The following is a 26785-nucleotide window of genomic DNA, read 5'->3' as shown; positions in this document are numbered from 1 at the left end:
GGAGGAATTCCTAGAGAATCAGACTTTGAAGGCTAATGGGATTTCACTGCAGGACTTCGACAGGACTAGGGAAAACAGAGACTTCACTCTTGGAGGGCACACACAAAGTAGTGTGTGGATAGGGACCCAGGGGAAGGAGCAGTGACCCCAGGGGAGACTTAACCAGACCTACCTGCTAGTGTTGGAGGGTCTTCTGCAGAGGCGGGGGGTGGCTGTGGCTCCCCGTGGGGGCAAGGACACTGGCAGCAGAAGCTCTGGGAAGAACACCTTGGTGTGAGCCCTCCCAGAGTCCACCATTAGCCCCACCAAAGAGCCCAGGTAGGCTCCAGTGTTGCGTTGCCTCAGGCCAAACAACCAACAGGGAGGGAACCCAGCCCCACCCATCAGCAGTCAAGCAGATTAAAGTTTTACTGAGCTCTGCCGACCAGAGCAACAGTCAGCTCTACCCACCACCAGTCCCTCCCATCAGGAAACTTGCACAAGCCTCTTAGATAGCATCATCCACCACAGGGCAGACAGCAGAAGCAAGAAAAACTACAATCCTGCAGCCTGTGGAACAAAAACCACATTCACAGATAGACAAGATGAAAAGGCAGAGGACTATGTACCAGATGAAGGAACAACATAAAACCCCAGAAAAACAACTAAATGAAGTGGAGATAGGCAACCTTCCAGAAAAAGAATTCAGAATAATGATAGTGAAGACGATCCAGGACCTCGGAAAAAGAATGGAGGCAAAGATCGAGAAGGTGCAAGAAAGGCTTAACAAAGACCTAGAAGAATTAAAGAACAAACAAACAGAGATGAACAAGACAATAACTGAAATGAAAACTACACTAGAGGAATCAATAGCAGAATAACTGAGGCAGAAGAACGGATAAGTGACCTGGAAGACAGAATGGTGGAATTCACTGCTGCAGAACAGAATAAAGAAAAAAGAAGGAAAAGAAATGAAGACAGCCTAAGAGACCTCTGGGACAACATTAAACGCAACAACATTCACATTATAGGGGTCCCAGAAGGAGAAGAGAGAGAGAAAGGACCAGAGAAAATATTTGAAGAGATTATAGTCGAAAACTTCGCTAACATGGGAAAGGAAATAGCCATCCAAGTCCAGGAAGCGCAGTGAGTCCCATACAGGATAAACCCAAGGAGAAACATGCCGAGACACGTAGTAATCAAATTGGCCAAAATTAAAGACAAAGAAAAATTATTGAAAGCAACAAGGGAAAAATGACAAATAACATAGAAGGGAACTCCCATAAGGTTAACAGCTGATTTCTCAGCAGAAATTCGACAAGCCAGAAGGGAGTGGCATGATATACCTAAAGTGATGAAAGGGAAAAACCTACAACCAAGATTACTCTACCCGGCAAGGATCTCTTTCAGATTCAATGGAGAAATCAAAAGCTTTACAGACAAGCAAAAGCTAAGAGAATTCAGCACCACCAAACCAGCTCTACAACAAATGCTAAGGGAACTTCTCTAAGTGGGAAACACAAGAGAAGCAAAGAACCTACAAAAACAAACCCAAAACAATTAAGAAAATGGTCATAGGAACATACATATCGATAATTACCTTAAACGTGAATGGATTAAATGCTCCAACCAAAAGACACATGCTCGCTAAATGGATACAAAAATAAGACCCATCTATATGCTGTCTACAAGAGATCCACTTCAGACCTAGGGACAAATACAGACTGAAAGTGGGGGGATGGAAAAAGATACTCCATGCAAATGGAAATCAAAAGAAAGCTGGAGTAGCAATACTCATATCAGATAAAATAGACTTTAAAATAAAGAATGTAGGCTTCCCTGGTGTTGCAGCGGTTGAGAGTCCGCCTGCCGATACAGGGGACACAGGTTCGTGCCCTGGTCCGGGAAGATCCCACATGCTGTGGAGTGGCTGCGCCCGTGAGCCATGGCTGCTGAGCCTGCGCGTCTGGAGCCTGTGCTCCGCAACGGGAGAGTCCACAACAGTGAGAAGCCCACATACCCTAAATAAACAAATAAGAAAGAAAGAATGTTACAAGAGACAAGGAAGGACACTACATAATGATCAAGGGATGAATCCAAGAAGAAGATATAGCAATTTTAAATACATATGCACCCAACATAGGAGCACCTCAATACATAAGGCAACTGCTAATAGCTATAAAAGAGAAAATTGACAGTAACAAAATAATACTGGGGGACTTTAACACCTCACTTACACCAATGGACAGATCATCCAAAATGAAAATAAATAAGGAAAGAGAAGCTTTAAATGACACAATAGACCAGGTAGATTTAATTGATATTTATAGGACATTCCATCCAAAAACAGCAGATTACACTTTCTTCTCAAGTGCACATGGAACATTCTCCAGGATAGATCATATCTTGGGTCTCAAATCAAGCCTCAGTAAAATTTAAGAAAATTGAAATCATATCAAGCACCTTTCTCACCTCAACACTATGAGATTAGAAGTCAGTTACAGGGAAAAAACATAAAAAACACAAACACATGGAGGCTAAACAATATGTTACTAAATAACCAAGAGATCACTGAAGAAATCAAAGGGGAAATAAAAAAATACCTAGAGACAAATGACAATGAAAACACAACAATCAAAACCTGTGGGATGCAGCAAAAGCAGTTCTAAGAGGGAAGTTTATAGCTGTACAAGCCTACCTCAAGAAACAAGAAAAATCTCAAATAAACAATCTAACCTTACTCCTAAAGGAGCTAGAGAAAGAAGAACAAAACCCAAAGTTAGCAGAAGGAAAGAAATCATAAAGATCAGAGCAGAAATAAATGAAATAGAAACAAAGAAAACAATAGCAAACATCAATAAAACTAAAAGCTGGTTCTCTGAAAAGATAAACAAAATTGATAAACCATTAGCCAGACTCATCAAGAAAAAGAGGGAGAGGACTCAAATCAATAAAATTAGAAAATGAAAAAGGAGAAGTTACAGCAGGCACCACAGAAATACAAAGCATCCTAAGAGACTACTACAGGCAACTCTCTGCCAATAAAATGGACAACCTGGAAGAAATGGACAAATTCTTAGAAAGACATAACATTCCTTGCCAGACTGAACCAGGAAGAAATAGAAAATATGAACAGACCAATCACAAGTAATGAAATTGAAACTGTGATTAAAAATCTTCCAAGAAACAAAAGTCCAGGAACAGATGGCTTCACAGGTGAATTCTGTCAAACATTTAGAGAAGAGCTAACACCCATCCTTCTCAAACTCTTCCAAAAAATTGCAGAGGAAGGAACACTGCCAAACTCATTCTACGAGGCCACCATCACCCTGATACCAAAACCAGACAAAGATACTACAAAAAAAGAAAATTACAGACCAATATCACTGATGAATATAGATGCAAAAATCCTCAGCAAAATAGTAGCAAACAGAATCTAACAACACATTAAAAGGATCATACACCATGATGAAGTGGGATTTATCCCACGGATGCAAGGATTCTTCAATACACGCAAATCAATCAATGTGATACACCATATTAACAAATGGAAGAATAAAAACCATATGATCATCTCAATAGATGCAGAAAAAGCTTTTGACATAATTCAACACCCATTTATGATAAAAACTCTCCAGCAAGTGGGCATAGAGGGAACCTACCTCACCATAATAAAGGCCAGATACGATGAACCCACAGCAAACATCATTCTCAATGGTGAATAACTGAAATGAAAGCATTTCCTTAAGATCAGGAAGGAGACAAAGATGTCCACTCTCACCACTATTATTCAACATAGTTTTGGAGGTCCTAGCTATGGCAATCAGAGGAGAAGAAGAAATAAAAGGAATACAAATTGGAAAAGAAGAAGTAAAACTGTCACTGTTTGCAGATGACATTATACTGTACATAGAGAATCCTAAAGATGCCACCAGAAAACTGCTAGAGCTAATCAATGAATTTGGTAAAGTAACAGGATACAAAATCAGTGCACAGAAGTCTCTTGCATTCCTATACACTAATGATGAAAAATCTGAAAGAGAGATTAAGGAAACATTCCCATTTACCATTGCAACAAGAAGAATAAAATACCTAGGAATAAACCTACCGAGGGAGACAAAAGACCTGTATGCAGAAAACTATAAGTCACTGATGAAAGAAATTAAAGATGATACCAACAGATAGAGAGATATACCATGTTCTTGGATTGGAAGAATCAATATTATGAAAATGACTATACTACCCAAAGCAATCTACAGATTCAGTGCAATCCCTATCAAATTACCAATGGCATTTTTTAACAGAACTAGAAGAAAAAAATCTTAAAATTTGTATGGAGACACAAAAGACCCCGAATAGCCAAAGCAGTCTTGAGGGAAAACAACAGAGCTGGAGGAATCAGACTCCCTGGGTTCAGACTATACTACAAAGCTACAGTAATCAAGACAATATGGTACTGGCATAAAAACAGAAACATAGATCAATGGAACAAGATAGAAAGCCCAGAGATGAACCCACGCACCTATAGTCAACTAATCTGTGACAAAGGAGGCAAGGATATACAATGGAGAAAAGACAGTCTCTTCAATAAGTGGCGCTGGGAAAACTGGACTGCTACGTGAAAAAGAATGAAATTAGAACACTCCCTAACACCATACACAAAAATAAACTCAAAATGGATTAAAGACCTCAATGTAAGACCAAGCACTATAAAACTCTTAGAGGAAAACATAGGAAGGACACTCTTTGACATAAATCACAGCAATATCTGTTTTGATCCACCTCCTAGAGTAATGGAAATAAAAACAAAAATAGGGCTTCCCTGGTAGCACAGTGGTTGAAAGTCTGCCTGCCGATGCAGGGTACGCAGGTTCGTGTCCCGGTCCGGGAAGATCCCACATGCCGCGGAGCGGCTGGGCCCATGAGCCATGGCCGCTGAGCCTGCACATCTGGAGCCTGTGCTCCACAACGGGGGAGTCCACAATAGTGAGAGGCCTGCGTACTGCAAAAAATAAATAAATAATAAATAAAACAATAAACAAATGGGACCTGATGAAACTTCAAAGGTTTTGCACAGCAAAGGAAACCATAGACAAAACAAAAAGAAAACCCTCAGAATGGGAGAAAATATTTGCAAAGGAATCATCAGACAAAGGATTAATCTCCAAAATATATAAACAGCTCATGCAGCTCAATATTAAAGAAACAGGTAACCCAATCCAAAAATGGGCAGAAGACCTAAATAGATATTTCTCCAAAGAAGACATACAGAAGGCCAAGAAGCACATGAAAAGCTGCTCAACATTACTAATTATTAGAGAAATGCAAATCAAAACTACAATGAGTTATCACCTCACACCAGTTAGAATGGGCATCATCAGAAAATCTGCAAACAACAAATGCTGGAGAGGGTGTGGAGAAAAGGGACCCCTCTTGCACTGTTGGTGGGAATGTAAATTGATACAGCCACTATGGAGAACAGTATGGAGGTTCCTTAAAAAAGTAAAAATAGGGCTTCCCTGGTGGCGCAGTGGTTGAGAGTCCACCTGCCTATGCAGGGGACCCGGGTTCGTGCCCCAGTCCGGGAAGATCCCACATGCCGCGGAGCGGCTGGGCCCGTGAGCTATGGGCCCTGAGCCTGTGCATCCGGAGCCTATGCTCCACAACGGGGGAGGCCACAACAGTGATAGGCCTGCGTACCGCAAAAAAAAAAAAACCTAAATATAGAATTACCATATGATCCAGCAATCCCACTACTGGGCATATTCCTAGAGAACAGCATAATTTAAAAAGACAAATGCACCCCAGTGTTCATTTCAGCACTGTTTACAATATCCAGGTCATGGAAGCAACCTAAATGCCCATTGACAGACAAGTGGATAAAGAAGTTGTGGTACATATATACAATGGAGTATTACTCAGCCATAAAAAGGAATGAAATTGGGTCATTTGTTGAGACGTGGATGGATCTAGAGACTGTCATACAGAGGAAAATAAATCAGAAAGAGAAAAACAAATATTGTATATTAATGCATGTATGTGGAACCTAGAAAAATGGTACAGATGAACCGGTTTGCAGGGCAGAAGTTGAGACACAGATGTAGAGAACAAACGTATGGACACCAAGGGGGGAAAGCCGCGGGGGGGTGGGGATGGTGGTGTGATGAATTGGGAGATAGTGACTGACATGTATCCACTGATGTGTATAAAATCAGAACCTGCTCTATTAAAAAAAAAGTAAAATTCAAAAAAAAAAAAAATAATACCAATGCTATGGAAGTTCCCTGGCAGTCCAGTGGTTAAGAATGCGAGCTCCCGATGCAGGGGGCACAGTTTCAGTTCCTGGTTGGGGAACTAATAAGATCCCACGTGCTGCACAGCACAGCCTAAATAGATAAATAAATACCGATGCTGCTAAGTATTTTTTGCATATTTCATGTAATCTTCACTGCTCTCATAAGGTAAATACTCTTTCTCTAGGAGATTGAGGTGCAGATGTTAAATACTGAAATACTTTAGAAAAGTGTTGAATGAGAAGTGAAACATGGGATTATAGTTAGCCAAAATCATAGTAAGCTTTAGCTATTAAAATAATTTTCTGAATCAGATTAATGACAGTTTTGTCAGAGAATTCTGATGAGTGGAGATTTTACTGTAGAGAGGCTTCTGGGGTCTTCCCACTCCCACGTAATCATAATCTTCTGCTGTAATGAGTTTGTCCTCTCCATTTTTACTTTGGAATCCTATACTGTAAAAGAATCAGGAGTTTACCGCAGATATAGGGGCATGTTTTGGGTTTTGTTGGAAGTTACGCGGGGAGAAGCAGCTGATTGGAGTTCACAGGTAGAACGCGTATCTTATGGCGGTGCCACCAACGTGCCTGCGTCCATCGGGCTGCTGATTTATCATTGCTACTAGACAAGGAAATCCAAATGTGTGCTGGCGGAGAGGCGAGGGAGTTGTAGCCCCTGCCATAACAGGAGGAACAGTCATTATTTTACTGAATTGTGGGACAGAATTTCACGTGTGAAATTATGGTTAGAAGCTGAATTCAAAAATTGAAGCTTTTTTCTGGGATTTAAGTGTTACAGTATTTAATATAGGTATCAGCTACTAAGGAAATGGGAGGTTGAAAGTGCTTTGAGAAAAACAAAATTCAATCTTGTGATTTGGTTTAGATGTATGTTTCCAGAATTGCCTGTGCTTTCCTTTTCTGTCTAAATCACAACGTGAGTGGCTTCTGGTTAACAGTTTCATAGAACCGTATACACACGCCCAGGCCCCAAGCTCAGCAATGTGAATCAAATAATTATTCATGACTCTAGAAGTATAAATAGGACCGCAATTCTTGACTTTTAGGAACTAACTCATACTCCCTTAACCCATCCCCACTGTACACATAAGTCTGGATTTATGTCTGTATATTTAAGAGCTTGGTAACATTGTAGCACCCACTAGACCCCACCTTCTGCTTCTCTGAGGCGGGGCAGTAAGGGAGCAAATGCTGGCTATTTTTAGGCCACTTTAAGCTGATCGGTCACTGACTGGCACACCCTTAAGGCTATTTCAGTTCAGTAACAAGTGCCAGAAGATAATGTTTCTGTGGTGGCAGAGAATAGTTGTAGAGTTCATCCATCAGGAATACGGCCCAAGTCCACTGGCACGGGAGTGGATGTTGCTATATCCTCATAGTAGAAATTGCTGTGTGTAAACTGAGGAGTAGGACTTTGAGGAATGGGTATGATCAAACAGAGCTTGGGCTTGGACTTACTACAGAAGACTGAGTCTTGTAGTTTTTCTTATGTCAGGGTTTCCGAAAGCAAGCTCATCACACGAGATGAATTGTGCCGAAACACAGCAGTAGAGGGCTGCTGCTGGCTCAGGCAAAACAGCGCCATCTGTCCTGCTGTGGTAGCTTTTATTTAAGTATTATCTATGTTTACATTTTAAGACTTGTTTTCTTAACATTCCAGAAATGTCAGAGCAGCAACATATGCTTTTATGGATTATACAAGCAACAATGGGCTTTCTTGAAAACATGCCGTGCTTCGTCCTTGAGCACAAAAGCAGCACAAGGACATTTCCTTGCGTTCCCACCATTCTGATTATACTGAGGACATCTCATGGATCAGTGCCCAAAGCACTCAATGCTTATTCGCAGGTCCCTGGTTTGCCGGGGCGGGGGGGTGGGGCTCAAAACATCCAGGACTGTTTACAGTTCTGGCTTATTCACATGCCCCCGGTTTGCCGGGCGGGCTCAAAGCAGTCAGGACTGTTTGCAGTTCTGGCTTATTCGCCAGCCCCCAGTTTGCTGGGGGTGGGGGGGGGCTCATGGGTCACATCTCCTTTCCATGTCCTCAGTTATTCCACTACAACTGAGAAGAGAGGAAAGAGAGGAAGTACAGTAGGAAGAGTAGCATGACCGAGGGAATGGTAAAGTTTCTTGAAGCCAGTCATGGGAAGCTCATGCACTGTGTTGCCACTCTGGGGGCTTAAAAAGTGACCTTACTGAAGCCAGCGCTGGAGTCAGTGGTTTGACAGTAGTGTTAAGACCGTCTAAGAGGGAATTCTGAGACTGGGAAACCAACTGGGGAAGTGCCCAGAGCATAGACTAAATCTTCGTAGAGATTTAGGAGGGAAAAACGGGCAGATATTTTCTAGCAGTGATATTCAGCTTACGTATAGCTCTTGAGCCAAAGTTGATTATTTTGCCTATCACCACAACACATTAACCTTCTAGAACATATAATTCTATTCTAGGATTTCTAAAATGACTTGTGATTGTATATACAACATAGGGCAGAAGCGCTGGGTGGGAAATGAGCTTTTTCTACGAGTTTTGGTTTGAGTACCAGTTTCTCTTTTGTTATTAAGAATATGTCTCTAACATATCCATATAGATGTAACTATCTGACCATCATCAAAAAACTGCTTTTAACATTTCAAGATGATACACCTCTCATTACAGCTATAGGGGTCCGGTTCCGTGGTACACTATAAATCTCGATTTACCACCGTACAAAAGATGGCATGAATTGATGGTTGACAAGGCACCAGCGGTATGCTATGATTCTTAAATCTTTTGTTTCTGACTTTACTGGATATAATTGCATTTGAAAGAACACGTCATGATATTATGTACCAAGTATTTTAAGAATCTGCTTTCCATGGTTCTCTGCCATTTACAATAAGTGATAGTAGAGGAAAGATGTCATTTCTCTGTAGCGTCTTGCTCTTTTTACTAGCCTTTGCCTTTGTTTCTTTAGCTTATATCATATGAATCATCTAAATGGTTAATCAAATGTCATGTTAAAGATGTGTTTACATATACATTTTTAAATAGTACTCGTCTATTTAGCTGCATATGGGTAAGTCAAAAGGTCTAGATCTGTTTTCATTATACCAGTATTAATCTTAAATGTCAACACTTCTTTATGTCTCATCAACTTTTAAATTTATTTTTCAGCTAAAAGTTATAGTGAATTCCCTGAAAAATATGATAAATGCATTTGAGCCAAGTGGAAAAATTGTGCAGTTAGTGGATCAAAAGTTGGTAAGAAATATTATTTCCTACAGTAAATGTTAAACACACACAGGTACACATATACACACACGAGTTCAGCAAAGGCTCTGTTATTTATGTAAAGGCCTAATTTGGACAAGTGTGCTTTTATTCCAGACTACTGTCAAAACTTCAGACGGACTTAAAATTCTGGGGCTTGGTAATATTACAGTAATAGGACATAAAATAGCATGGCAAATTTTGGCAGTTAGCTGCTCTTTAATGTTTTATAAAAGTATGAACTGTTTTACAGAGCATTGGGCAAATATCCATATTTCATCTGGGAGTACAGCATTTCCTTCTGTTATGTGTACTTAGGTTTGCAAGTTCACTATTGAAAATTTGGGTTTTTCTTAAGTACTTTGCCTGAGCATGTCAAGACACTGAGCGATGTTCTAGATATGAACAAATGACACGCTCAGCCCAGCCCTGCCCCTCAGTAGCTGTGACCATTGAAACGCACTTGGGTTGTGCGTTTCGTGTCTTTGTGCGTTCACCAGACCATTTCATTTCTTGGTCCTGCAGGAAGATTCCATTTCTCAGACCCTTTTTTTATTTAGATGAAACCAGTAGAAAATCTAGGGCCTGGCCCCTAGAGCCCCCAGAGAGATCCTCATCACCCTCCTTCAGTCTTTGCTTTGGGGAAAGGATTGGGGAGGAAACCAAAGCCCTAGGGCAGATGTTTTAACCTCAATAGTGATGACATGTGGGATTGGATAATATTTTGTCGTGGGCACTGTCTGTGCATTGTAGGATGTTGAGCAGCGTCCTTGGCCTCGACTCACTGGATGGCAGTAGCACCCCTTCAGTTGTGACAACCAAAAATGTCTCTAGACTTCACCAGATCTCCCCTGGGGGGAAAGCCATCCCCGGTTGAGAATCATTGTCCTAGAGGCTGGACGTTCCGGGCATACCATCCCTATGACACTTGTACCTGCCAACCACCAAACCTGTTATTCCTCATGTTTATGCTCTCAGACCCTTTGATTAAGGCTATCCGTTATGTTCATACTCACCAGACTTCCCCAAAATACAAATGTTGGCAGAAGCAGTAGCAGAAGAGGCCCCCAGATGCCCCAGGTGCCCTAATCCCCCTAACCTGCATGTCAGCAGGGAGGGCAGCATGCAGAAGGTTTAGGTGCCCAGACTTCGCAGTCAGACATTAGGGGTTTTGTTTGTTCTTTAAACATTGGATTTTAAGGTTAGATCAGTCACACACACTAGCTGTGTGTCCTTCGACAAGTTTCTTAACATATGCAACTTCAGATTTCTCACCAGGGAGAATTTACTAATAATACATATTTCATATGGTGGTTGTGAGGATTAAACGACTTACTGTATGTAAGGCCCAGTGCTTGCATGTAAACAATGGTAAACAACTGTTCAGTAAGTCATTTTCGTTTGTTAAATTGGCAGGAGTATTCCACTTGTGCAATGCTTTGAATTCCTAGGCAGAAAAATGATTTGCCTAGTTAGATAACATTACATATAATTACCAAGTAGTGAAAAATGAGACTTGCGAACCTTAAACACATTATCTTAGCAAGAGGCTGTGAGCTTAATTCTTGATCTAATTGTTAGTGAATAGTTGCAGTTGAGAATAAAAGTATATGTGAATGGGTAAAGAGGATGTGGCATATATATACATACAATGGAATAATACTCAGCCATAAAAAATAATGAAATCCTGCCATTTGCGACAACATGGAAAGACCTAGATGGTATTATGCTAAGTGAAAAAAGTCAGAGAAAGACAGATACTGTACGTTGTCACTTACATGTGGAATTTAAAAAACTGAACAAACGTTAAGAAAACAGAAACAGAGTCATACATACAGAGAATAAACAGGTAGTAGCCAGAGGGGAGAGGGGTTGAGGGGAGGAGAGGAACAGGTGAGGGAGATTAAGAGGTACAAACTTAAAGTTACAAAATAAAAGAGTCATGGGTATAAAATGCACAGTGTGAGGAATATAATTAATAATAATTTAACGTCTTTTTATGGTGACAGATATAACTAGACTTGATCATTTTTAAATGTATAGAATATTGAATCACCGTGTTGTGTACTGGGAACTAACATAGTGTTGTAGGTCAATTATACTTCAAAAACAAAGTAACTCATAGAAAAAGAGATCAGATTTGGGAAGGTGGATTGGATGAAGGTGGTCAAAAGGCACAAACTTCAGTTACAAGATAAATAAGTACTAGAGATGTAATGTACAGCATGATGATTGTAATTAACGCTGCTGTGTGTTACATATGACAGTTGTTAAAGGAGAAAGTCCCAAGAGTTCTCATCACAAGAAAAAAATTTGTTTCTTTTTTAAAAAATTTTATGTTTATTTGAGATGATGGATGTTCATTGTATTTTGGTAATCACTTAATGATATATATAAATCAGACCATGCAAAAGAAGTACATATGTCCACCATTGAATTTGCTCATGTGTCTGTTGTTTGCTAACAGGATGTGGTAATGCATCTCAGCCTAAGATTGGCTGTTAACCTTACAAATGTTTTGTGAATCACTAGAATACAGATTTGTTGCTATGAGTGTGGGAAGGGAATAGTACATTAGTACCCCTCATCCTTGGGAGATACATTCCAAGACCCCCAGTGGATGCCTGAAACTGTAGATAGTACTGAACCCTATGTGTACTTTGTTTTTTTCCTATAAGTTTAATTTTTAAATTAGGCACAGTAGGAGATTAACAACCACTAATAATAAAATAGAACAATTATAACAGTACAGTGTAATAAAAGTCATGTGAATGTGCTCTCTCTCAAGCTATCATACTGTCCTGTACTCACCCTTCTTCTTTGTGACGATGTGAGATGATTAAATGCTTACATGATGAGATGAAGTGAGGTGAATGAAGTGGGCATGGTGACGTACCATTAGGCTACTAGTGACCTGACGTTACTTCAGAAGCAGGAGCATCTGCTTCTGGTGATCCTGGATCATCAAGCCATGACAAAGCTGATGGTTGAATGTCAGGAGCAGACAGTGTCAGTGGTTGGGGACCCCAGGTGGGACAGGGTAGGATGGCAGGAGATTTCATCGTGCTACTCAGAATGGCATGCAGTTTAGTACTCATGAATTGTTTACTTCTGGGATCTTCCATTTAATATTTTTGGGCTGTGGTTGACCACGGGTAACTGAAACCTCAGACAGCAAGACCACGGTCAAGGAAGGACAGCAGTAATGAGGGTGTGATGTTAATGGCTAGAGGGCAAGTTTGAGCAGAGATGAGGAATGCTTGTTGTGATGTTCCTGTGTTGTGAGCCATGTTAGGACATCCAAGTAGAATTATTCTAGTTCATCTCTCTAGAGAATAGGGTGAACTGTAAGGCAGGAAAAAACAATCTGAGAATCATAGTTCTCTGCCTAGTACTTGAGATGAGTTTATGGGGTACACAAGCAAGAGTTATAGGGGCCCAATATTGAGTATTACATAGAATCTTTTAGAAATACATGATGTGAAAGTGCTTTCCAAAGTAAGCTTTGATCATCTATTATGGCAGCAATAGCTAGTACAAATTATAGGTAAAAGAACCAAATCTCAAAGCCACACTTTAGGCTGAATGACTGTTAGTGTATTTGTTTTTCAGCCTGGTCTACTTGGCAACTTTCCTGGGCCTTTCGAGGAGGAAATGAAGGGGATTGCAGCAGTTACTGAAATACCTTTAGGTAAAGTTCACTTGGCAGCTTTTTTTCTTTTTGTGGTACGCGGGCCTCTCACTGTTGTGGCCTCTCCCCTTGCGGAGCACAGGCTCCGGACGCACAGGCTCAGCGGCCATGGCTCACGGGCCCAGCCGCTCCGCAGCATGTGGGATCTTCCCGGACCAGGGCACGAACCCGTGTCCCCTGCATTGGCAGGCGGACTCTCAATCACTGAGCCACCAGGGAAGCCCCCACTTGGCAGCTTTTAAAACATTGAATAAAGTACTTAAATTTTTTTTTATTGAGGTATGGTATACATACAATAAAGTGCACAGATCTTAAGTATACAGCGCAATAGAGGTTTTTAAATGCATACGTGCGTGTAATCACAGCTCAGAACAAGATACAGAAATAAATTCCAGCAATCCAGCATGCTCCATCCTGCACTTTCGCACAGTTCTGAGTACCCTGTTAACCACTGTTCTGACTTCACTGTAGATTAATTTTGCCTCTTGAACGTCTTACAAATAGAGCCGAACAGTATGAACTGTTGTCTGGTTTCTTGCACTTATCATTATAGGTAGTAGGCTATTGTATGAATAGGATATTTTTTGTTTCCAGATTTGCGATATTAAGAATAAAGCAGTTATGAACACTCTTGTACATGTCCTTTGATGGGCATACGCACTCATTTCTCTGCGATGTGTCCTGGGTCATAGGGTAGCTATATGTTTAGCCTTGTACACTCTGCCAGCCAGTTTTCCAAAGTGATTGTACCTATTGACAGTCAACCTAGTACAAGAGTTTTCATTTTCTCCACTTGCTAATTCTCCACATGATAGTCTCAGTCTTTTATTTGGTCCACTTTGTCGAGTGTGTTATATTCGCCCATTGTTTAATTTGCATTTCCCTGATGACTAATGATATTGAACAGTTTTTTGACCTTTTCCTTTCTTCCTTGCTTTCTTCTTCCCTTCCTCCCTCCCTCCCTCCTTCCTTCATTGTGCTTGTTAAATCTAATGCCCATTTTTATTGGTTTGAAGGAATTCTTTATATGTATATTGATACAGGTCCTTTGTCAGATATATGTATGCCAAACATCTTCTCCCACACTGTAGCTTGCACTTATTTTCTTATTGTTGTCTTTTGATGAACAGAAATTCTTAATTTTAATGCAGTCCAATTTTTCAATTTTTTGATGGGTAGTGCTTTTTATGCCCATTTAAGTGATCTTTGCCTACCCCCAAACATATTCTTCTATGTTTTCTTCTGTATGTTTTTTGTTTACTTTTTTCATATAGGCACATTGTGTATCTTGAATTAACTTTTGCATATGATATGAATTATGGATCAAGGTTCAAGTTTTCTCCAATTGACAACACCGTTTATTAAAAAGACTATCATTCCCTCAGTAAATTGCAGTGGTGCCTTTGATATAAATCACATGATTGCATGTATCTGATTCTATTTGGGGACTTTCCACCTAGTTTCATTTGTCTGTTTGTCTTTTCTTACACCAATACTATGCTACTGCAATTACTAAAGCTTTATAGTAAGTCTTAATATTAGGTACTGTAAGTTTTCTAACTTTGTTTTTTTCTTTAAAATTCTCTTAGGTATTCTAGACCCTTTGCATTTCCACATAAATTTTAGAATCAACTTGACAAAAGAACCTACTGATATTTTCAGTGGGCTTATAACACTGAGTTTTCCAAGCCACAAACTTGGTATATGAGATTTCAGCGTTTATTTAGGTTATTGATTTCTCTGAGCAGTATATTTTTATTTTCAGGGAAGAGGTCTCGCATATCATTCATTCATCAGATCCTTTGTTATATCATTTATCATATTCTTCATATTCATCATATCCTTAAATTAAGTATTGATGTTTTTGGAAGCTGTTTTTAAAATTTCCATTTCCAATTTATAGCACTTAATTTAATGAAAAAGACTTTTTCTGTCGCCCCAAAAGTTTTATTTTTAAGCCATCAAATCAATAGAGTTGTTATTTTAAGTAAACTCTATATACCTTGGTTTTACAAGAGATGACTGAGAATTTCTAAAAATCAATAGTATTTATCAACAAAAGTAGCTAGATTTTTTTTGTTTTTGCTTTAAAAAGATAATTAACATACTAGAAATATGCTTTTTCAGTCTATATGAGAAATGTCTTTAATTCCTTTATTATGTAAAGGACTCTAGCAAATGAATACCACGTATAACTCAAGAGAAAAATGGATTGAGAAGATTAACAGATGAGTCATAATAAAATAAGAGTGGAATTTCACCAAAATAGAAATCAAATGGAAATAAAATAAACATTAGGGTGGAAAAAAAACATATTAAGGTTAACATGAAATGGAACAGAGAAAAAGTGTGTTGTATACCTTCAAATTAAATGCTGAGTGGTATTATTATTGTACAGGTTAGGAAAAATGTTCAAAAATTAAAAATGTTTTACAATGGAATTTCTTGATAAGCTCAGCACTTATTTTATTGTCTCTTTTCTCACCTTAGAAATATTAGTCACACTCTAAAAACCTGAGCAAAATACATTTTCAGCATCCAACCAAGACCCAGATGTATTAAATTATCATATTTGAGCCCTCCAAAGAAAACTAAAATGAAGCATATTGTCGAAAAATATGGACATTATGTTGCCGTATAATTCCAACATGCCCAGATGTTCAGCTTGTCCAATAGTTGCTTCTCTGGGGACTCATTTTATCTTGAATCTGCAGAGAGTACAGGCTACTGAGACACCTCCACCCAACCAGCCATTCAGATTCACTCAGACTGTCTGCTGACACTTACGTATGCCCAGGCAGAAATTCACACGGCAATGATAGTTCAACCTTTTCTTTTTTTTTTTTTTCACATCTTTTTTGGAGTATAATTGCTTTACAATGGTGTGTTAGTTTCTGCTTTATAACAAAGTGAATCAGTTATACATATACACATGTTCCCATATCTCCTCCCTCTTGCGTCTCCCTCCCTCCCACCCTCTCCTTCCCACCCCTCCAGGCGGTCACAAAGCAGAGCTGGTCTCCCTGTGCTTTGTGGCTGCTTCCCACTAGCTATCTACCCTACGGTTGGTAGTGATACATGTCCATGCCTCTCTCTCGCTTTGTCACAGCTTACCCTTCCCCCTCCCCATATCTCAACCTTTTCTTAAAAAAAATTTTCTAACAATGTCATAGTTCTATATATTGACCAAAAGTTTCCTGTCTTTTCTCATAGGAGAGATTATTTCATTCAATATTTTCTATGAATTTTTTACCATTTGTACTTCAATAATAACAGAAGACAAAGAAGGTAAATAAATGTGTGCTGAGGGAAGGTGGGTGGTACAAGGTACAAAGTAGAAGAAAAATCTTTAACTAAATGAAATTAGAACTTGTAAAATACAGGCTTGCTATGTAAATACCATGTGCATGTTGCGTATGGTTTTATAGATCTTGGTAAGTTTTTGAAAGTGAATTGAAAGCTGTTCTTATTTTAAGACCACTGTAATGCCTATTGAAGTTTAATTCAGGTATGCAAAACTCTTGGAAGAAGTGTTTCAGGATTATAAACATTCTTACTGTTCTTCATAGTCTACTTATACCCCTATTTATGATTTGATATAAGTACTCACAGGGGCAGGACAGACTTTCTCCCATCATTTTCCAGCCAAGGGACCCTGTGCTCACTTTTCCATGTTTCTCCTGACAAGTCCCCAGTGTACAAGGCACAGGATGATTTACCCTGATTCACTCTTAGTTTTGACCTGTTCTCTGGGTATAGCTGTAGGTGACAATCCCTGAAGGGAAGCATGTTGGTAAGTTGCATTAGATGAGGCTGAGATAGCTGTGTCTGAGTAGGACTGTGTCATAGTGAACCACAAAATTACCACCTACCCTTGTCCCGTATTCCAGTCTCAGTTCTCTGGAACCCTGTGCTCTCAGGTATGGGGGGGGGAATCTGGCCAGTGTGACAGGGACAGCAGTTTGATCTTGTTACAGCCTATGATATCAGATGCTGCTTAATTCTTATTGTTGGATTGAACAGTTGGGAATATCACTTAACCAAAATTAAGTGTCCAGCTTTGGTTTAGAATCAATCATACTGTCATAATTGCTGTTACATGTCTCTTCTGCTTACTTTGAACTAGGTCATCTACTACATGCACGAAACATGGATTTTGGAGTATTTCTTGGGTAAGTAAAACATGTGGTGTGTCTCAGTCCCTAAGAAGAGTAGGTTGTATTACACTGATGAAAAGTAAGTCCCAAGTCATTCCCAGAATAGGACCAGAAGTAGAGATCTTAGATTCCGTAGTTTTGAGACCAGGTGGGCACACTCTTATTCGTTTATTTGAGAGTTTGTAGCTGAGGTGCACCCAGTGGACAGGAATCTGGAGCATGCTTGAAGGCCCTAGATGCACGTTTATTGCTTAGAAGGAAGAGTAGCATTCTATTTCATGTGTCTTCTTGACCTTTCTGAAAAAAATATAACAGAGCTTTGTAATTAGAGACCTAAATACTAACCTGGGGTTTGCTAATACAGGCTGTGTCATGTTGGGGGAGTTACTTAACTTCTCTGAGCCTCAGTTTTATCATGTGGAAAATGGAGGCTAAAACTACCCATACTGAAAAATCCTTGTGAGGATTGATCATTAGGGATTAGGTAGATAAAGCACATGGTATAATGCCTGACCATCATCATCATACTCATCGTTATTATCATTGTTATCAAATGTCAACTGAAATTTGTCTTTTGTAGGTGGAATGTAAATAATAATACCTGGGTCGTAACTGAGGAACTAAAACCTTTAACAGTGAATTTGGACTTCCAAAGAAACAATAAAACTGTCTTCAAGGCGGCAGGCTTTGCTGGCTATGTGGGCATGTTAACAGGATTCAAACCAGTAAGGAATCTGTTGTTACATAAGTTTACAGGTAGCTCTCTGTGAAAGGTGGAGTCTAAGGAAATGAGGACCTAAAAAGAATATGAAGCCCCAGTTCATCGCATTGTACTTCTTGTTACCTTCCTTCTTAGGTTTGAGCTCACATGGTAGAGAAGAGTAGGAAGTGGGGGTTTCAGAGCCTTTTGTGGAGATAAAGCATGTGGTGGGTCTCAAGGGCTGGGAGTGTAAATCTGGAATCTGGCCATGGGTCTGCCCCTCAAGCAAGTTAGTCATTAACTCTCTGCACTTAAGTTTCCTGGTCAGAAAATTGTGGCCAACAGCATCCCACCTACTTATCTCACGCAGTATATGTGAAAAATGCTTTGAACTTCTAAAAAAGCTCTGTTAAAAGAAGGTGATAGTATCATGGTTTTGATTTTTCTCCCCCCACCTCGGCTCAATTTCCCAATGCAGGACCTGATATAACAGTGTAAAATAGCACAGTGAGAGGGCCTTAAACAGGATGGTTGAGGTTTCTGACATTGCTTTGTTTTCTTTTCAGGGACTACTTAGTCTTACGCTCAATGAACGTTTCAGTACAAATGGCGGTTTTATGGGTGAGAAGAGAGTTCTTAAATAAAATGGGAATTTCATAGCTGTTTTAAGAGGAGGGCTAGACTGTGCCTTCTGGTTAATAGTTTAATGTCTTCTAGGACCTGTGACACTGTGTGTGTTTGATCTCTTCCAGGTGTCATAGAATGGATTTTGGGAAAGAAAGATGCCAAGTGGATAGGGTTTATCATTAGATCAGTTCTGGAAAATAGCACAAGGTAATCTGTTTGGTTGCTTTATTATCAGATTTAATATTTATTATTTTTTTCTTGAGATACAGTTGACATACTAGTTTAAGATATACTACAAGATGTTTAGATACTTGTATATATGGCATAATGATTACCACAATAAGTCTAGTTAACATCCATCACCTCACATAGTTACACATTTATTTTTCCTTTTTTTTTTTTTCTTTACTTTTTTTATTTTTTTGCGGTATGCGGGCCTCTCACTGCTGTGGCCTCTCCCGTCGCGGAGCACAGGCTCCGGACGCGCAGGCTCAGCGGCCATGGCTCACGGGCCTAGCCGCTCCGCGGCATGTGGGATCTTCCCAGACCAGGGCATGAACCCGTGTCCCCTGCATCGGCAGGCAGACTCTCAACCACTGCGTCACCAGGGAAGCCCTCTTTTTCCTTTTGATGAGAACTTTTAAGATTTCCTTTCTTTGCAACTTTCAAATATGCAGTACAGTATTATTAACTGTAGACACTATGATATACATTACATCCCCAGGACTTATTTTATAACTGGAAGTTTGTACCTTTTTGACGCTTCACCCGTTTTGCCCACCTGTCACCACCCGCCCCCAGTCAACCACCAGTTTTTTCTCTGTATCTATGAATTCCTTTGTTTTTTGATTCCACTTATAAGTGTGATCACATGGTATTTGTCTTTCTCTGATTTATTTCATTTAGCAAAATGCTCTCAAGGTCCATCCATGTTGTCACAAATGGCAAGATTTCATTCTTTTTTTTTTGGCTAAGTAATACTCTTGTGTATGTACCACATCTTCTTTATCCATTCGTCCTTAGATGGACACTTAGGTTGTTTCCATAACTTGGCTTAATGTAAATAGTGCTGCGGTAAATGTGGGGCTGCAGACATCTTTCTGAGTTCATGTTTTCATGTCCTTCAGATAAACACTTGGAAGTGGGATTGGTGGTGGTGGTAATGGTGGTTTTAGCTTTTTGAGGAACCTCCATACTGGTGGTTTCATAGTGGCTGCACCAATTTACATTCCCACAAACAGTGCACAAGGGTTCCCTTTTCTCCACACCCTGGCCAACACTTGTTACCGCTTGTCTCTTTGATAATAGCCAGTCTGACATGTGAGATGATACCTTATCGTGGCTTTGATTTGCATTTCCCACCTTCTCATGCACCTGTTGGCCATCTTTGGAAAAATGTCTATTCGAATTCTCTGTCCATTTTTTAATCAGGTTTTTTTTTTTGCTATTGAGTGGTATGAGTTCCAGATATATTATGGATATTAACCCCTCCTCAGATAAATGATTTGCAAATATTTTCTCCCATTCACTAGGTTGCCTTTTCATTTTGTTGATGGTTTTATTTGTTTAGAAGCTTTTTAGTTTGAGGTATTCCCACTTGTTTATTTTTGTCTTTGTTGCCTCTGTTTTGGTGTCAAATCCAAAACCTCATTGCCAAGACCAGTGTCAGGGAGCTTATTGCCTGTGTTGTCCTTTAGGAGTTTTATGATTTCAGGTCTTACATTTAAGTCTTTAATCCATTTTGATTTTTGTGTATGGTGTAAGATAGTGGTTTGGTTTCATTCTTTTGTATGTACTGTCCAGTTTGCCAAACACCATTTATTGAAGAGACTGTCCTTCTCCAATGTATATTCTTGGTTCTTTTTTCATAACTTAATTATGGGCCCTCTATTCTGTTCCATTGATCTATGTGTCTGTTTTTATGCCAGTACCATTGTTTTGATTACTATAGCTTTGTGATACAGTGTGGAATATAATTATTCTTCTTTTTCAAGATTGCTTTGGCTATTCAGGGCCTTTTGTGATTCCACACAAATTCTAGGATTGTTCTATTTCTGTGAAAAATGCCTTTGGAATTTTGATAGGGATTGCAGTGAATCTGTAGATTGTTTTGGGGTAGTTTGGACATTTTAACATTAATTCTTCCAGTCCATGACAGTGGAATATCTTTCTGTTTGTGTCGTCTTCTGCTTCTTTCAACAGTATCTTATAGTTCTCAGTATACAGGCCTTTCACCTCCTTGGTTAAATTTATTCCCATGTATTTTATTCTTTTTTATAGAGATTTATATACATATATATTTACTTTATTTATTTATTTTTGGCTGCATTGGGTCTTCGTTGCCATGTGTGGGCTTTCTCTAGTTGCAGTGAGCGGGCTTCTCACTGCAGTGGCTTCTCTTGTTGCAGAGCACAGGCTCTAGGCACAGGCTCAGTAGTTGTGGCTCGTGGACTCAGTAGCTGTGGCTCGTGGGCTCTAGAGCGCAGGCTCAGTAGTTGTGGTTGTGACATATGGGCTTAGCTGCTCCGCGGCATGTGGGATATTCCCAGATCAGGGATCGAACCCGTGTTCCCTGCATTAGCAGGTGGATTCTTAACCACTGTGCCACCAGGGAAGCCCTATTTTATTCTTTTTAATGTAACTGTAAATGGGATTGTTTTCTTAATTTCTCTTTCCGATAGTTCGTTATTAGTGTATGGAACCACAACTGATTTTTGTATACTGATTTTGTGTCCTGCAACTTTACTGAATTTATTATTCCTAACAGTTTTTTTGGCGGAGTCTTTAGGGATTTCTATATAGAGTATTATGTCATCTGCAGATAGTGACAATTTCAGTTCTTCCTTTCTGATTTGGATACCTTTTATTTCTTTTTCTTGCCTGATTACTCTGGCTAATACTGCCAATACTGTATGGAATAAAAAGGGCAAGAGTGGGCAACTTGGTCTTGTTCCTAATCTTAGAGGAAAAGCTTTTAGCTTTTCACTGCTGAGTATGATGTTAACTGTGGGCTTGTCCTATATGGCCTTTATTATGTTGAGGTATGTTTCCTTTATACCCACTTTTTTGAGATGTTGAATAAATGGATGTTGAATTTTGTCAAATGCTTTTTCTGCATTTATTAAGATGATCATATATTTATCCTTCATTTTGTTAATGGGTGTATCAAATTGATTTGTGGATGTTGAACCATCTTTGCATCATGCTGTATGATCCTTTTAATATAGTTTATTTTAAATTACACATATTAAAATATTTCCCAGCTTTATCTTCCACTGAGGAACTATTTCAGAATTTCTTAGGTGAACCTTTGACACTCATGGAATTCTTCATGTTTTGTGTGTGTATGTTTATAGCAAGAAAATGAAATGATTTATTTAAAAAGTTCTGGGGATAGTGCCCCTATGAAGGGCATCTATGAATTTTTCTTGGTGTAAAAAAAAATCCCCACCCATACAGAAAAGAAAAATTTGTATAATAAAATCTTCATTTAGATCATAATACCCCGATGCACATATGGTCACCTTATCTTTGATAAAGGAGGCAAGAATATACAGTGGAGAAAAGATAGCCTCTTCAGTAAGTGGTGCTGGGAAAACTGGACAGCTACATGTAAAAGAATGAAAGTAGAACACTTCCTAACACCATACACAAAAATAAACTCAAAATGGGTTATAGACCTAAAGGTAAGGCCAGACACTATAAAACTCTTCAAGGAAAACATAGGCAGAACACTCTGTGACATAAATCACAGCAAGATCCTTTTTGACCCATCTCCTAGAGAAATGGAAATAAAAACAAAAATAAACAAATGGGACCTAATGAAACTTCAAAGCTTTTACACAGCAAAGGAAACCATAAACAAGATGAAAAGACAACCCTCAGAATGGGAGAAAATATTTGCAAACGAATCAACGGACAAAGGGTTAATTTCCAAAATTTACAAGCAGCTCATACAGCTCAATAACAAAAAAACAAACAAACCAATCCAAAAATGGGCAGAAGACCTAAATAGACATTTCTCCAAAGAAGATACACAGATTGCCAACAAACACATGAAAGGATGCTCAACGTCACTAATCATTAGAGAAATGCAAATCAAAACTACAATGAGGTATCACCTCACACCAGTCAGAATGGCCATCATCAAAAAATCTACAAACATTAAAATACTGGAGAGGGTGTGGAGAAAAGTGGGAACCCTCCACTGTTGGTGGGAATGTAAATTGATGCAGCCACTATGGGGAACAGTATGGAGGTTCCTTAAAAAACTAAAAATAGAACTGCCATATGACCCAGCAATACCACTGGGCATATACCCTGAGAAAACCGTAATTCAAAGAGTCATGTACCACAGTGTTCATTGCAGCACTATTTACAATAGCCAGGACTTGGAAGCAACTTAAGTGTCCATCAAGAGATGAATGGATAAAGAAGATGTGGCACATATATACAATGGAATATTACTCAGCCATAAAAAGAAACGAAGTTATTTGTAGTGAGGTGGATGGATCTAGGGTCTGTCATACAGAGTGAAGTAAGTCAGAAAGAGAATAATAAATACCATATGCTAACGTATATATATGGAATCTAAATTTTTTTTAAAATGGTGCTGACAAACCTAGGGGCAGGGCAGCAATAAAGATGCAGACATAGAGAATGTACCTGAGGATACAGGGAGGGGGAGGGGGAAGCTGGGACAAAGTGAGAGAGTGGCATGGACATATATACACTACCAAATGTAAAACAGATAGCTAGTGGGAAGCAGCTGCATAGCAGAGGGAGATCAGCTTGGTGCTTTGTTACCACCTATTTTTTATATATATATATATATATATATATATATATATATATATATATATGTATTTTTTTTTATATATTATTTTTCCTAGTTCTATTGTTGAGTGAAAGGTATAGACTATAAGGGTGAAAAGTGATCTCTTGAGACCGTTTTTTTTGTCCTTCAGGTTAGAGGGAACATTTCAGATCTCAGTGTTTCACCACATAGGAGTCAGCGATTGTCTCTTCCTGAGCCATTGTTCACTATCCTTTTTTAAAAAAGGTGTTCCTCAGATATTTGTTTCCCTTTAGTTTCCACAGCTAAAAAATTCCCATTCCAAGTCGACTAAAAATGTTTCCTTTGTTTCAAATGTTTCTGTATAGTTATGAAGAAGCCAAGACTATATTGACCAGCACCAAAGTATTGGCCCCAGCATACTTTATCCTGGGAGGCAACAAGTCTGGGGAGGGTTGTGTGATTACACGAGACAGAGAACAGTCTTTGGATATATATGAGTAAGTACATTTGTTAAAGCAAAATAAGCAGACAGTAAAGCATGGACTGACGTGTGTACAGGTTTAAGGCATGAAACCTAGGAGGAATCTCTGTTTTTGTATCTAGACTCGACCCCAAGCAGGGTATATGGTATGTGGTGCAAACAAATTATGACCGTTGGAAAAATCCCTTCTTCCTTGATAATCGCAGAACACCTGCAAAGATGTGTCTAAACCAGACAACCCAAGAGGTACGTTCACAGTGTCATATACAGAAAGAAATGGTGACTATTAAAGGTTATGTCCATTCTGGCATTTTTCATTGGCCTGTGAAGAATTTATAAACCTCCCATTAGTCATTGTCTCTGGACAGTCCCAACTGAGTTTCTGTTTTGTTTTTAATGTAAAGAGCAAAATTTTGCCGTACTTTTTCGTTTCTTAGTTAATGCTGGACACCACTCTGTGGAGTTGAATGGCAAGAATTCAAGAGGGGAGGAAAAGAAAGAAAATGTGATATATTAGAATCATCACCTGTAACAGTGACCCCAAGGGAAATTCTTTTATGGAGGAGGGGGGAGGTTGATTGAAGAATGTCTTGGTCTGATGACCCACTTGTGTGGATAAGGCTGCCAACATCTGTATTTAATGTACTGAAAACAACTATTTTTGTGTTTTAGAATATCTCATTTGCAACCATATACGATGTCCTGTCAACAAAACCTGTCCTCAACAAGGTATTTTTTAAAATAATTAATTAATTTGCTTTTAGGAAAAGAATTTGATCCCATGTTTTATCTTTCCCTGTTGTCTTGGATTAATCAGAGCTAGAATCCCAAGTCATGTTCAGCTTAAGGCTGCTTTTTAAAATGTTTTTGTGACCAAAGCCATAACTCTTGGAATGTGACAAAGAAGTTGGTCGCTGCAGCTTGATAACGCAGTTTGGTCAGTGTTATTTCCAGCTTTTCTTACATGGCATTTGGACTGAGTCTAGCATGTCAGTCTTGACTTCTCTGTCTGTGGGGAACCGAATGTTGTATGCTGCGCCTGATACTTGACAAAGTCTCAAGTATCTTTTCAGACAGCTTGCTTTCTTAGTGGATTAGGGTTTCTCGTAAACGTTATTACATCCTTTTATCTTATCCCTACTCTAGAGCTAAAATATGCAAAAGTGTCCTAATCATCCAATTTGCCAGTAGCCAGTAGCCCCTTCTTGTGTATTTCTGATTCCTCTGATTTTCCCCATTTGTTCCTTCTCTTCTTTTCCTTGGTCCTTTTCCTAAACCCTCCCTAAAATCAGTGTGCCTCCGTCACCTCTGCCAGAACAAACTGTCCTGTTCATTAGCATGTGACTGAGAACCTGGCCCTGAGGGAAGCCTTCCTTATGCCCACTGACCCCGCCATACTTCTCATTTTGCCCACACCATCTTCGTGTGAGCCCACGGTTGGGTTACTTACACATTCTGTGTGAGCTGGGTGTGTGCCTTCTGCATGTCTGCAGAGTTTCCCTCACTGCGTGAGCAATGCTTTCAGAATAAGGATAGCCAAAGCTAAACTGTTTATACTCCATAGTACACCATTCGTCTTTGTAAATTATTCATTGAGGAGGGTTAAGTGAGTCTGAAAGCTTTGGTGGTGAAGCAGTACACTGCTCAGAATTAAGACCTTGTAAAGAACTGAAGATTCTCTCCCACGCCTGTTTATATCATGACCTATTTTAGTTGTTATTGACTTATTAATTTTTTGGATCTTTATATTATATGATACTTATTTTGTATCTTTTCACATATATATTATATATTAATTATTTAATGTTAAGAAACTTCATAAGCAATTCCACAAGAAATGCTAATATGAGGCAGGTCATCTTAGAATTGAAAACATCCTCAAAGTAAAAATAACTTTTCTTTCAGCTGACGGTATACACAGCCTTGATAGACGTTACCAAAGGTCAATTTGAAACATACCTGCGGGACTGCCCAGACCCCTGTATAGGTTGGTGAGCACACTCCTGGCCTATAGGATGCACCCTGTATGACATCAAGATGGGAGCTCACACGGGGCTGAGAAGGACAGCCGTCTGATCTTCAGAAGACTGAGATTGAGGACGGGCTCTCTTTGAGGTGTGAGCTTGTCCTGCTTGGTATGTTTACAATTCACAGGCTATTTTTGCCGTAATGGTTGATTTTTCTTATATGCCAATAACTCCTTTTAGGGAAGTACAACAATCATCCAGAATTTACTGTGGTTCATTTCAGTCTGATTCATTTGGGGATGAGGATGGGCAATTAAAACTGTTGCGGGACCCACTCACCCCCATGGAATAAAGCAAGATTCTCTGTGAGCACAGACTCCTGTACATCTGTGTAATAGTTAAATAGTCCACATTATTCAGTTTTTCACTTTTATCTACATATTTGTATGTTTTTGTCTTTTCTTCCTGGCTCTTACTATTAAACTTAATATACCATTGTTTTTGCTGTCTGTGACAGCAGTGTATTTCACTAATTTTGATTGGAGGGGGATGAGACAGGCATTCAGCTGTATGTTTCTCTTCATGGGCAGCACATGGGCTTTTGACTCTGAATAGAAGTATTTTCTGGGGTTCTTGAAGTAACCGGTATGTAAGGCAGTCTTTTATACTCAGCATTGAAGTGTTTGCTTTTTCATAATTAACCTACCACCCACTAAACCCAGGAAGTTATTAAATAAATTTCAAAAACAATCCTGGGTTCTATGAATCAATAGTAAATAAGCAGGTCAAAGACTAGTGGAAAATGGGAGGTGAACTGTTAAAC

At 39.3% G+C, this 26785-nt stretch overlaps 1 protein-coding gene across 2 annotated transcripts in view; it reads left to right on the top strand.

Annotated features, from left to right (window-relative positions):
* The window catches only part of ASAH1 (N-acylsphingosine amidohydrolase 1), a 46036-nt gene extending 19575 nt beyond the window's left edge, over positions 1-26461 (top strand). Inside the window, exons 3-14 of one of the 2 annotated variants that reach the window (XM_065899830.1) lie at positions 8948-9038; positions 9446-9532; positions 13154-13232; positions 16446-16520; positions 17359-17404; positions 17970-18114; positions 18656-18710; positions 18842-18923; positions 23880-24011; positions 24118-24241; positions 24668-24724; positions 25901-26461. In XM_065899830.1, coding sequence (XP_065755902.1) covers positions 8948-9038; positions 9446-9532; positions 13154-13232; positions 16446-16520; positions 17359-17404; positions 17970-18114; positions 18656-18710; positions 18842-18923; positions 23880-24011; positions 24118-24241; positions 24668-24724; positions 25901-25990 — 1063 coding nt within the window. In that variant the 3' untranslated portion in view covers positions 25991-26461. Of the gene's footprint in view, positions 1-7604; positions 7626-8947; positions 9039-9445; positions 9533-13153; positions 13233-16445; positions 16521-17358; positions 17405-17969; positions 18115-18655; positions 18711-18841; positions 18924-23879; positions 24012-24117; positions 24242-24667; positions 24725-25900 lie in introns of both variants that reach the window. The other variant, XM_065899831.1, reaches the window with a different exon arrangement.
* Positions 26462-26785: the final 324 nt, after the last annotated feature.

This window comes from Phocoena phocoena, chromosome 21, assembly GCF_963924675.1.
Source record: "Phocoena phocoena chromosome 21, mPhoPho1.1, whole genome shotgun sequence".
NCBI classification, from domain to species: domain Eukaryota; kingdom Metazoa; phylum Chordata; class Mammalia; order Artiodactyla; family Phocoenidae; genus Phocoena; species Phocoena phocoena.
This window is presented reverse-complemented; position numbering and strand designations above follow the sequence as displayed.